Source organism: Syngnathoides biaculeatus, chromosome 18 (assembly GCF_019802595.1).
Source record: "Syngnathoides biaculeatus isolate LvHL_M chromosome 18, ASM1980259v1, whole genome shotgun sequence".
Classification (NCBI taxonomy): Eukaryota; Metazoa; Chordata; class Actinopteri; order Syngnathiformes; family Syngnathidae; genus Syngnathoides; species Syngnathoides biaculeatus.
Genome location: NC_084657.1, coordinates 629810 through 642945, shown reverse-complemented (window position 1 = coordinate 642945; position 13136 = coordinate 629810). Strand labels below are relative to the sequence as shown.

At 49.6% G+C, this 13136-nt stretch overlaps 1 protein-coding gene across 4 annotated transcripts; it reads right to left on the bottom strand.

Annotated features, from left to right (window-relative positions):
* Positions 1 to 202: 202 nt before the first annotated feature.
* On the bottom strand, positions 203 to 12333 carry pld2 (phospholipase D2). 4 transcript variants are annotated; one of them, XM_061803771.1, is made up of 25 exons: positions 11104 to 12321; positions 9607 to 9791; positions 9349 to 9504; positions 9133 to 9260; positions 8687 to 8829; positions 8514 to 8607; positions 8243 to 8308; positions 8117 to 8175; positions 7774 to 8019; positions 7534 to 7677; positions 7367 to 7450; positions 7208 to 7286; positions 6810 to 6920; positions 6552 to 6740; positions 6331 to 6460; positions 6139 to 6257; positions 5948 to 6061; positions 5373 to 5477; positions 5112 to 5200; positions 4792 to 4905; positions 4607 to 4653; positions 4257 to 4391; positions 3524 to 3677; positions 2286 to 2403; positions 203 to 2005 (listed from the first exon to the last, which is right to left on the bottom strand). In XM_061803771.1, exons 3-25 carry the CDS (start codon positions 9479 to 9481, stop codon positions 1781 to 1783), a joined length of 2826 nt encoding a protein of 941 aa, XP_061659755.1. In that variant the 5' UTR covers positions 9482 to 9504; positions 9607 to 9791; positions 11104 to 12321; the 3' UTR covers positions 203 to 1780. The 4 variants fall into 4 exon arrangements, with proteins under 4 accessions (XP_061659755.1, XP_061659757.1, XP_061659756.1 ...); XM_061803773.1 differs by lacking the exon at positions 9607 to 9791 and having other exon boundaries at positions 9349 to 9499; positions 11104 to 12323; XM_061803772.1 differs by lacking the exon at positions 9607 to 9791 and having other exon boundaries at positions 11104 to 12322.
* Positions 12334 to 13136: the final 803 nt, after the last annotated feature.

Below are 13136 nucleotides of genomic sequence, written 5' to 3'. Positions count from 1 at the left end.
CCAATCCGCGAGACGAAACCAGGCCAACACGTTGTCCAACATTTCATAACGTGCTTGTAAAAAAAGGCAAGAGAAACCCTCTCCGAGGCAACGATTGCGTTACTTGTATTCAAGAAAATACACACGCACGCACATAGGGGGCATCTTCTAGTGCTTTTTGAAGAAGTTTACCCCCCCCCCACCCACACACACACACACGCAATTTCAGTTAATGTAGGTTTATTGAGTAAAAATAACTAGATGAACATTATTCAGGCAGTTTTGATGGACACCTCAAACCCTGAGCATTAGTAACAATTCACGTCCAAACGAACATGTGACGGTTGGAAGGAAGGCACAGTAGTGATGCAATATGATTGGTGCATTGAAATTAATAGTAGAAACATTTTCAAATGTCATTTGTCGCTACAATAATGCCACGTACAGTATGTGGAAGATGTAGGTATACACATTGTTAAAAAACTGCTTGAGCTGCGTTTCTGCAGGTAATAATTCAGGCACGTCCAATATCGCTGGCTGCGTGGAAGGTTTGTGCACATCAATTTTATATTTAGCGTCATAAAACTATACGCAGCCAACTTTTTCCAGACACGTTGCACCGTCCAATGAGAAAATTCTGCTTTACGATAAGTGAGAAACGGCCAAGCGCGATGCTCGAAATGCCGAACGATCCGGCTTGACGTCCACAACGAGGTGGAGTACAAAAGATGACAAATGTATCGTGTACGTATTTGAAAGAGGATCGACTATTTTTACACGTTGGAGGAGATGAGACAAATACGGTAACGATGACGTAAATACAAGTGCTATCAGAAGGCGTCGTTTCTTCGCATACTCTCGATGGGAGTACGACACGTGACAGTATTCCAAATGAGCAAGTGCTGTTTTGCCTCCACTAGTACAGAATTTGTTCCAGTGCAAGAATTTTCTACTGGCAAACTGTCATTGATTGGATCACACTTCTTGCCGCTTCATCACAGAAGTTGAAAAATTCACAATGTTAATGAGCGAGTACTTAGAAGAGTGTTATTGCAAATGGGACATCCAAAAAGTCTTTTGCGACAATCGTGCGCTGACACAAAAACTCTACAAACGCAACTCGCTACACTCCAGTGTTATGATAAATGTAACAAAGACATTGCGTCATCTTCCCGTATCAAACGTTGACACCGTTGACTCGGAATGTGGCCGAGCACAGAATTTTGGACCCCATATGGGAATCGAGCGGCTCAAAAATTCTGACGTCATCATGCAGTCGACGCGGAATGTACGGCAACCTTAAAAACGAGCAAATCTGCAAACGTCTGACGGGAAAAAAAAAAAAAACTTGCATGAAGTGACATATTTCCTCTTGTATCGCCTCGTCTATTTTCCAGCTAATGCCCTGCCATTTTTTTTTTTTTTTGTATCCATCACCATAACAACCACACATTTTCTGACAGATTTGCTGGCACTGCGGTAAGCGCTGAAGCCTCAGAGGGAGCGAGACAGCGAAAGAAAGAAAGAGGGAGGGAGGGAGGGAGGGAAGACCCACACGTTTATAAAAAAAAAAAATAATAATAAAAGTGTTCTGATTAATGTTCAGCACAGCGTGTACTCAAATCACATGAGATGAATTGTGGACATGGTAAAAGCAAATCCTCAAGAACGTGCTATCATTCCAAAAAGTCACACAAGCGGTCACAAAGTGGGGGTTTTCCTTACCGCTGTTGACTAAATGAACCGGTAAATGAGCACAACGGGAGCCGTCGTCGGGTAGCACACGTATCTAAGAACGCGGCTACGTCCACAGCCCGACGGGGGCCATGCCCTCTCTGGTGCCCAGCGGAGGCAGCAGGTTCTCTTCACACAAGAACTTCAAGGGGAAGTGGACCAGCAGCCCTTGGACCGCCTTCAGCTCCTGCCTGGCCTTTTCGGGGTCGGTGTCACAGAGGCGCTCCTTGCTGGTGTACTCCTTCAGTTCTTGCAGATTGTGGACACAATTGCAGGGGAGGCAGCAGAAGACCTGCAGCCCAGGTTGAGTCACGAGTGAGAAACTAATCTTACGTTCCGATCGAAAAGAAAGCTGGAACGCTCTCCGAACACCTTACCGCCGATTCAAATGCTACGGAAAATACAGCAATTGTGCGCTGATCAATAGGCAGCATACACACAAGTGCTGCGACGATATACTAAACATCACACGGCAACAATGAATATTCAATATCTCGTAACGCAATTCTAGGCGATATTTGGTCCCGTCCCCTGTTGAAAAGCACATCCATTGTCAGCGGTTTCATGGATACCTTGTTGTAGATGGTGGCATTTAGCTTGGCAGTAGAATTCCACACCCAGAAGAACAAATCATCGCTGATGGGATCGTCAATATTGATGCCGGGGTCCGAAGCCGCACCAACGAGAACACTGGACGCAAGCAAAGCAAAGCTCAGTTGTTTGTGTAGCGCATCAAATCAAAAGCCAAATGCTCCTTCGCCACGTTTGCTTCAGACTCTGCGCTCCACTACTGGACCAGAGTCTGGCTCTTCTCAAGTCAGAGCTCTACTGGGTTTATATTCCGGAAGCATTTCTTTCATGTATTCAGGACCGAAACCTTTGACTGATTCATAGAACAGAACTTTAAAAATCGACGCTAAAGCTGATTGGAAGCCGGTGTAAAAAGTTTTGAACTGGAGTTGTACGCTGTGACGTCGTCGTTCTGGTAAGAAGACGAGCTGCAGCTGTTTCATGCTCTTTTGGGGGAGTCCGGTCAGGAGACCATTACAAAAGTCAAGTCTACTTCTGACAAAAGCACGGAGGAACTTCCCCCGGTCTGCTCGACGCATCCGAGCCTTCACTTTTGATATGTCCTTAACACGGTAAAAGGCAGTTTCCGTCATATATTTTGAAATAACTCTTGGTCAGAATCTATCAGAACACCGAGGTTCAGGACTTGGTCTTTGCTTTTCGAGATTGTGAATCCAGGTATTTACTAACAACGACCACCTGCTTTACTCTATTGCCAAAAACAATTATCTGAGTTTTGCGGAAGAAAATGTCATTGATCGACTTTCGATAGGGACACAACACCTCAATTGAACTGCAGTCATCTGCAGAGCGATGAGGGTCAAAATTCAAGTTTGGAAGAATTTCACCCAAGGGTAGCATGTACAGGCTTAACAGAAGGGCTCCAAGAACTGAACCTAGAGGGACCCCATAGGTCATGAATAGAGCTTTTCCAATGGTTGCAAAGTAGGGTAGGACCGGAACCATTTAAGGACCGTTCCATTTAGTTCTACCCTCGTTTGCGACCTGTTCTGCGGCATCTTATGATGCGCCGTATCAAAGATCCAACAAGACCAAAATTGTCACTACTCAACCTTATATCACTTCGCACTTTGACAAGAGCGGATTCTGACCTGTGATGAGTTTGAAAGCCGGACTGAAATGTGTCAAAGAGTCCATTTAAATTCGAGAAACGGCTGAGATGATTGCAAGTAACTCTGAAGGGGAAACGGCGGGAGGCTTTCTTATCGTGTGTCCGGACCGAAAGCACTCCTTGCGCAGAGCCAGCGTGAGGGGTCCCGCTTGGTAGTCCTCCCCTCCCATGATGGATGGGATCCTTTCTTCATCTTCCACAAACACCGCCAGCTCACTGTCTCGACTCCCCAGCATGCTGCGGTCGTTGACGTTGGCCGATCCTGAGATCAACGTGGAACGCACGAGGATTTAGTGAGGATTCGAACCGGGATCGATCATCCAGATCCAGAACCAGGTGCCGGCCGGACTTGCTTTCTCCTAACTGTATCCAGAACCAGACGCCGGGCCGGACTTGCGTTCTCTAACTCTTTGATGTCCAATGCGTCTGCGCATTGATTTGCAAAGTGCAGTTTAATTAAAAAAAAAAAAAAAAAAAAAAATCAGGTAAAGCGATCTTGTTGCTTTGTTGTTCTTTGTTCTGAATGTCGTACCAGGGCAGCTCCGAGTGCCGGAGAACAATTTCTCGTGTTTTTACACAATCGGTCAATAAAGCTGATTCTGATAACCCATGACCCTTGATTTCTGATTCCAAAACTAGTTCAGAAATTTGATGTGTAACTATCACGAGGCCTTTCAAGATTTCACGGCCCACTAAGGGAAATGTGACCCCCGGGGAAAAAAAAAAAAAAAAAAAAAGAAGCAGAGTTTGGCAGCCTCGATTTTAAACGTCTGTTAAATGCGCAGCGACAAGCCAAGGTGAAAACGACGCTCCGGATTTGAACTCGCAGACGGCGGCTCACCGATTATGTAGCAGCGGTCGTCCGCAATGAGGGTCTTGCTGTGAACGTAGATGAGCTCGGTGACCGGCGACTGGGAGAGTTCCGCGTGTGTTCTCAGCCCGCAGACTGTGATGTACTCGCTCCACCTGTCCTCCACTGGGACCCGCAACACAATCACATTGACGAGTCCACCGAGCGCACACGGGACTTACGGCGGGTGAAGAATGAAAACGGAGACCCGACATCGGTGCCGTCGTTTAAAGCGACGACAAGACACGGAGGAAGAAAGAAAGAAAGAAAGAGGTGACCGGGACACGTGCGGATTAAGAAGCCGGAACATCACAAGCCAAGACAAGACAAGACACACTCACGTTCGCGGAGTCTCGACAGGATGGACTGTTCCCCCCGGCATATCGTCCTATGATGAGTTCAATTGGTAAGTGATATTGAGCGCGAGCATACGTATGCGAAATAAGCATGTGTTGTATGCACTTTGTCGTCGTTGACAACGGTTGGGCAGGACTGAAAGCGAGCAAACGGGCAAATCGGCTCTGACCTATAAGTGAAGTGAAGGATGGCCTGGATGGCGTTGCCACCTCCGGTGCTGATATCGCCCTCAAATCCCGGCAAAAGTGGGATCACCACAAACACTTTAAAGTTCTTCTGCTCTCTGCGAGAAAAGCAGAAAATTCTTCCTTCGAGCAACGTTACACGTCGGCAGTAAAATAGGATTCGTTTTACATGCTTCTAGTCTCGCGTAAGGACCTGATCTTTATATCCTTTGAGGTCCTTTCCTCTACGAGCATGCTTCGTGTCACAACAAACAAAACAAAACAAAACCAAGAAAAAAGGTATTAGAAGGGAGGTCGGGCGGACCTGTACGCTCGCAGGATTCGGTTGACGACGGCGTCACCGATCCCGTTGTGGATCGTCTTGCCGTCGGCGCAGCTGATGAAGAACTGGTTCTAACGCCAGGAGAAAAAGCAGATGGCGGCCCAGCGTGAGGCGAAGGCTGAAGCAGGGCTGGTTGAAAACCGTAACACTGAACTATTCGTCACGGCACGTTCGTAACAGAACTGAGGGCGACCAATCGTTTAAGACGCCGGGCATCCGCTGGCCGATTTCCAAATCGGTTACCTCGATGTAAATGTAGTGCTGGCTGTTCTCAATGGTGTGGATGTAAGCGTTGAGGATTGAGTTCTCACAGGTACCGGCAGACCAGCGATCTGCAGAACGTAACACCTGCGGGGGGGAGGGGGGGGGGGGGATCATCTGCAGTCCTTATCGTAGAATTGGGAAGATTTCAGCAAAATGCACGTATGTTCGTCCGGACGGTGATCACACGCGTACGCCCTTAAACAGGTGACAGTTGAACGTGCTTCCAGAACTTGAATGAGATGCAAAGCGCCTTGATTTTGTCTTGGCAGGCAAAAGAAAGACGTTGTGACTTTCGCTCACTGAATTGCATTGAATCCCCAAAACGGGCAAAACCTGGAGCGACGGCGCACACACCGGCGGCACAACGAGGAACTGACAGATGCTCAACGGGCTCCTCTTTCATTGCTACCCGCCTAAGTTGGATCTGGCGTTGTTATTGACGAGACTTCCCACCATCTGGGGCACAATTGACCAGCAGACTTCTTTTCTTTGCCCATTTTCGTCGTAGGCTCAACGCCCCTACCTACTTTGTCCAACGTACGCAAATAGTTTACCTGCACTTTGGCCTTCTGGGAGCCAGGAAGAGTGAAAGAAAGCGTGTCAGCTGAAGAATGAGATTTGGGGAGGAGGTAAGGGTAGAAGTCATCCTTGTACTTGTTTTTGAAGATCTACAACAAGGCAAATCACATCCGTCAGATCACATTCGACCAGCTACTTCAAAAATCAACCCTTTCCTGAAATGGACCTTAGTGAAGTTCCAGCGCTGGATGAAGTGGCGAGCCGCATCCCTGGCTGCTCTGCCGTGAAGAGCCGCGGCCAGATCGCGCCACGGCATGCGAGGAACTGTCGTTCGGTCAATGTTATCTGAAAATGTAAAAAGAGCCACAACTTTTAGCTGCGGGGAACAATCCGTTTGGTTTTCTTGAAAAAGAGAGACCTTCAAAGGGTCTGTCCAGTTGGACCCAGTCTTTCCTGATGAAATTGCTGTAGTCTTTGCCGATCCACAATTTGGTGTTGCCCGTCAGGTCCGCAACCTGCCGAGTTTGCTCATCAGACGCTCCGTTTTCCTGGGGCACGCGATCAGTTAGTGCGAGCGGGAACTGCGACGTGATGCCGGCCTGAGCCTCACGACGGAGCCCGACAAAATTTCATTCTTACACGCGGATCTCCTCGCGGCTTCACGTCGGCGACGTCGAGGTCAGTCAGCCGGTACCGGCTGTCATCCCACCTCCCGAACGCCAGGTCGATGCCGCCGACAAAGGCGACGGTTTGGTCAATGGCCACCATCTTTTCATGGTGGGCCCAAAGTAACACCACAGACGACACGTGGTCGGGATGTCGCATGACCTGTCGAAGGGCACAAGATGAAGAGGAGATTCGAAACGAGCCTCGATGGACTGCACAAGTACAACCGACCTTGATGTTTGGGTGCATATCCATGAGAGTCCTCTTACTGTGCTCGCTATTGATGCCCAGTGCGAGCTCCACCTCTTTGTAAAGCATAACACACACTTTCACTCCCTGTTCCTGCATGGGGGGGGGGGGGGGGGGCGCGAAGGAAAACTTCAAAAAGCCGTCGTGAAAATTGTCCTCTCGCTTGCGGCTCCAAAATGTTGGAGCAAAATTCAAAAGCCGGGGGGTCGCGCAGAAATGAAATGGCGTGCAAACATTAGCGACAGACGACGGATTTTGTTGAAGTTGAAATTTGTGGTCACCTTTCACTACTATGGCATTAATGTGAACATTTGTTTTTACACGATTAACAAAATGAAAGAAATACGTCGTAGTACTTAAATAACATCGATGACACCCACAGCTTTGCGTTTGAGTACTTCATCCAAACGCCAGACGTTATCTGTCGCCGGTCTCTTCAGGAACACTTCAGGGCTGAGCCTGATCAACAAAATATGACATTTTTCCAAGTGTGATGACCTCAAAAAGTCAACTCGGACCATCGGAGAGCAAGAACTCACCACCAGTCCGTGATAAAGATTTCCTCTTTGGCTCGCTCGAGCGCATCAGCGAGGTCGGCAAAGTAGTCGCTCCCATTTACATACCTTCAACGAGGACAATTCCCCATCAAAACCAGATTACGCAGATTACGTCAAAAAGGTCACCCCGGACCAAGTGCGCCAGCTACCATTTTGTCAGCGTGTTGTCCCGCGGAGGAGCAAATCCCTGGAAGCGCTGCACTTTGAGAAAATGGCAGCCTCCAGCCAGCCGGTTGATTTCGTGACTCCACCAGTGTGCTTGTCGGTAGCTCCCGCATTTGATGATCAGGTTCCTGAAAGCAGCAAACGCCATCTCGCTAAGCGACAGAGCGAGCGAGCGTTCCGGCCGCGAAAACGGGGGTGGGGGGGGGGGGGGCGGTCACATTTACCGAGTGAAGTTCTCGATGCGCACGCCATATTTCGTGTCGGTGTGAGCCCGGCCCACTTTCACATTGAACTCGGGGTCGAACAGCAAGACAAAGTTGATGCGCCCGTTGTCCCGGTTCATGTACATCAGGAAGGAATCTTTCACCACCAGCCAGCGGCGTGACCAGCGGAAGCAGAACTGATGATGGCCGATGCAATTCAAGCCTTGAATGCGGTGACCCCCTGACCTCTTGAAGATGGGCCCCTCCCTGCAACGAGCGCACAGGTGGAGCTCGCTCGCTCGCTCGCTCGCTCGCTTTGCCATTTCCATGGGGAACACGCAAATAGTCTCAGGACGGCGCTTACAAGCCTTTGGGCCCAAGATCCGTGACGAAGGAGACGGCGCCGACCGAGAGGAACTCCAGCTGGAGGGGAAAACCGGCCCTGAATGAGTCCACGTGGCATGACGACGACTGCGCAACTTTTACCTACCATACTGTGGTCATTCCTACAGAACCTGTTCTCCAGCAGGTCATTCAGGTACTCTTCGAGGTATTTCTACGACAAAAAATACTGAGAGAGAGCACAGACATCCGCCCGTAACCGGTCACAATATGGTACGCGGAAAAAACCCACGGGCTCATTTTGCCAGAGATTTAGCAATCGCAGAGCAAAAGTCCAAACGCAAAGTACGCGAAGACAGATCTGCAGAAGCCTCCGGTGGCTCGGCCGTCAAGGACACAGTGCGGGATTCTTGCCGTACCATTTTGCTGGACGTCATTCTGGTCCGCTGAGTCCCACGGAGGCTGGGCATCTCCTCAGACATGGCCCTCAGCTGCTGCCTCTCCTTGGCGAACCTGGAGGGGGACGCACGGACGTTTGAAGACCCGAAGCAAAAGCGTCCAACCGTTCAAGGGTGAAGTGCCGGGCGCCGACCTTCCCAGAGGCAGAAGGTGAATCATCATCCGGTGGTTGTAAAGGTCTCGATGCAACTCCTGGAAGTGTTTGTACTTCCGCTTCACGATCCAGCGGAACTGACCGTGGGTGAGCGTCACTGTGTACAGGGTGCCGACGTGGACCTGGAGAAATTCAACTGCCGTGTCACAACCGCACCACGCCGACGTGACAATCGGTCCGATACGCAAACTTTGAAACTTTGACCGAGACTGGCAACGAACGGCTTTGAGTCTCCATTTGCAAGAATTGTACACAATCTGCCAAAGCGCTGCTCGGTGCGAAGTGCGTTGCGGTCAGCGTTAGCATACCGGCCGGCATAAAAATCATTTGAAAGTCCGGACGTCGGTAAACCCTTTGGATCCGCATCACGGTGCGCGTTTCTCGTGTCAGGCGACAGCGGCACAATAACACGTGTTGTACTGTACCTTGGAGCGAGTTGTGTATCTCTCGGTGTTATCCACTCGACAAGTGATGGGGACGCCGGGGATTAAATAGGGGATACCCTCCTCCTTTAATTCGGGAAGGTGATGTATCACACTAAAAGGACGACCCTCTGTTTTGGAGAAATGCAACACGGCAGTTAATTGACTCCACAGACACTCCGTAACCCCCTGAAATTGATCGGGCGCGGCATTTCTTACCGGCGGCGGATAAGAGCTTGTCGATCTCATCTTGACCCAGGACGGGAAGATCACGGGAGAAGCGTCTTTTATCGAGGATTTGGGCTGCGGAGGCCTGAGAGGGTGGCTCCACCTCAGCCTCCGGAGTGGCCATGGCGGTCGCGAGCGCCAGCTAAACTGTCGCCAGAGCGAAAAGAATTCGTCAGCCTGCGCGTGCCATTGGGGCAAAATGGACAGGCGGCTTTGTGGGGTCAATCTCGTTTTTGAAGGAGGACTGACAGGCACGGGAGGTCATCGGAGCTCAACTCTGCTCCCAAGAGGTCGTCCGTGTTGACGTTTAAAAGGAGCGGAAGCGGCGAGCAAGAAGAGTGACTGAGCGTGGGAGCGTTTGTGGCGTCGTGCCCGCGTGGGCGGACGTCTTTCAACGTTTCCTGGGAAACTGACAAAGGGAGGAGGGAGGGCCGCTGCGGATGCGGGTGAAAAGAGCATAATAGGGAGGGGGGAGGGCAGGGAAAGGTTGGGGGGAGAAAACGGATTTTTCCACACAGTCTTTCTTTCATTGTGGATCTCATTTCTACCAGCGAGTGCAACTTTTCCTTTTTTTTTTTTTTTTTTTTTTTTTAAATGCATACAGCATCAACGTCTCTTGAAGACGACACTCTCAATTTCTTTTTTCCTCATCCCCTCACTCGCCCACCAGCCCTGAGCCTGCCGTCGCTGCACAGACCGCTATTGTTACCCTCAAATTATTCTCAACAGTCGGGAGGTTCATTCATTCCACTCTCTGATGAGCGTTACCATTCCCAGCCGATTTGTAACATTTAGGACAAAAGAGGTTTTACATCAAATTAGTCACGTGAGCTGACATTTAACCATAACCATTTTATCCTCAATTTCTTCACAAAAGTGAGTGAAAGTAGGAAGAGAGAATACAACAATACCAAGTGAGGTTCTGTGATCGTGGGGGGGGGGGAGAAGAACCACAGATGCAGTACTGCATTTATTTTGATTGCTTCCGATCTTAATGAACTTGCTATACAGTATAAATGAAGGCAGACGCATTCATAGCAGCACGTATGCCGTATCCTGAGCGACGCAAATTATTTCAGGGGAAAAAAAAAAAAAAAAAAAAAGAATACGAGCGATCTGCAGTTATGAGCAAGGCCAAATGTAAATGAGTCCCTTTCCTTGTGTCATCAAGAACACACGAAACGTTGTCAAGCCATCACATTCATATGCTGCCATGTTTCACCATCTGGGAGGAAGCATTATTGTATATTGCATACAGTATTTCCATGACGTCGTGGTAGAGACGTACAGCCAAAGTTGTTCATATTTTTGCCTAATTTATTTAGCGACACGAGGCGTGGGAAATGGTCGAAACTCGTCTTTCGTGTGTCCCAAAAGTGTGCAGGTGTACGGAAGAGGCCGTCGGCAAATGGGGAGTTGCTCGAAAGTTTTGAATCCCCGACCAAGGCCCCAATCTGGAAAAGCTTTTCACGGGACTACCGAATATGCTTTCCCTCATTTTGGTAGCACTCCACGCCTGCCGCTGAATTTGCTCAGAAATGCCAAAAGGCCCGCGCGCGTCGTGCGTCTCCACCCATCCCCGATTTCTCCGGCGTCACATTCCACCAAGTCGAGCGTCAAAGTCGGCTGTCACTCGCTTGGCGGAGCGGCGGCGAACTTGCACGTGAAATGCGCGTATTGAACCGGAACGGGCGCGACGCATCGCCGAGGTCGGCCCCCGGTACCGCGGACCGTCCGTCGACTCACCGTCGGCTCGAAAGGGAAAACAGCGGGCGGCGGCAGGAGCTCAGCATTCTCGGCTCCCAAACCTCCGCGACCAGCCCAACTTCAGCGTGCCGCCGCCGTGGTCGTCGCACATTCCGTTCACGTTGTCGCCGAGCTCCGGCGTTTTATTCGAGACTCCTTCTTCTTTTTCTTTTCTTTTCTTTTCTTTTCCCAGCCCTGCTCGTCCCCTCCCACTTGGCGTCCACCAGGACGGCACCGCCGGGGAGAGGAAAAGGAGGAGGGCCCACACGAGCGGGAGACATTTGCAGTAAGAGGGCCGTGATTACGGTGAACCGCAGCGGTCGCGTGCTCGCAACCGACCGAGCAAGCAAGGTGCTTTTTCACGTTGTTGTGGTGGTGGCCAAATACATACACGAATACATGTGAGCAAAACGGGAACAACTGGTGACACTGTCGTGAAGGGCAAGCCACGACTTGCCTGACGCAGGCCGGTATGCGGGAGGAACCTGACGGGAGCCATGTTTTGGGTAGCAAGGCGGCGAGACTCTCGCCAAATATCACGAGATCGTCCCGGGCGGCGAGACTCTCGCCAAATATCACGAGATCGCCCCGGGCGGCGACACTCACGCCAAATATCACGAGATCGTCCCGGGTGTCGAGACCCACGCCAAATATCACGAGATCGTCCCGGGCGGCGAGACTCTCGCCAAATATCACGAGATCGTTCCGGGTGGCGAGACCCACGCCAAATATCAGAAGATCTTCCCAGTCGGGTTTGGAACATTCATCGGTGTCTCGAGCAGCTTCCCAAAATGACCCTCTTCAGGAAGTGAAAAGTACTTGAGCGCGGGTTACGTTTCTCCTTTTGTTTTGCCTGAAACGGACGCAAAGTTGAGGTTTGACTTATTATGTAACAACGGAACAAACCAATCGTAAGATTGTTTGTTTGTTTGTTTTAAATGAGTCATTTCAGTAATTGCAGGAAGGGGTGTCTTCACGTTTCTCGGCCCCTCGCCTCAATGGAGCAAATTGGCACTGCCATTTATGATTATTATATTTTAAAGCTCACGAGGCCAACGGGTTAGTGTAGTTCAATTTGTGACCTTCACCTTTGCAGGGCAGTGCGCAACACGATCAAACAAAGCCGAAAACTTTTGCTTCTTTTGTGACAAAACTAAATGAGAAAAAATTCACAGGTCCCTTTCCCGCTTGATACGCATAATCATCAGAGTCAAAATGGATCTATTCAATTATTTATTAAGAAAAGATGGCACAACCACGTGTAAGCATGAACCCCCCCCCAACACACACACACACATATACAAAACAAGGCACTGTGATAAATAAATAATCATAAGAACAATAAAGCTTGACAAACATTGGCTGGCTGAAGTTGCACCTCCGTGTTCTTCAGCTAAGAAACAGATTTGTTACTAATGTGTAATAACATTGACTGAAGGCCCAAACAAACGGGGCAACGTTATGGTCCAGTCTTGCCTCAATGAGTGCCGTTCCACATGAAGTATGAATTGCTTGAATCCATACAGCTAATAGGAGACTAAAATGAGATCTGACCCGTCTATTAATTGTGCATTGAGATGACAAAGGTCAAGGTTCAAGTCCGCCCGAAGTCCGATAGGCTACGCTGAGAAGTGGTCTCGGGTCTGCGGTGCCACGCCTGGGCTTCAATTCCAGTCGCCGTCCTCATCGCGCGCGACGTGAAGGACCGTCAACGTCGGTCAAGTCTCCGTTTTTGAAATTGTATTATTATTATTATTATTTCGGGGCATATTTGTTGTTCTCCCCGGGAAAAGGCCATTCGGGCGCCCTGTTGAAATGTCCCGTGAGGAAGATCCCAACGGTCCCGATGATGAAGAGGAGGATGGCGGCCCAGAAGCACACCTTGTCAATCATCTTCCCAATCAGTACCCAGCTTTCAATTTCCTTGATTTGGAGTCAAGGGAAAACGCATTTAAAGCAGATGAGCGCAGACCCCCCAAAACAACAAAAACACACACACACAAAAAAAAAAAAACCCCACCACATACCGAGCC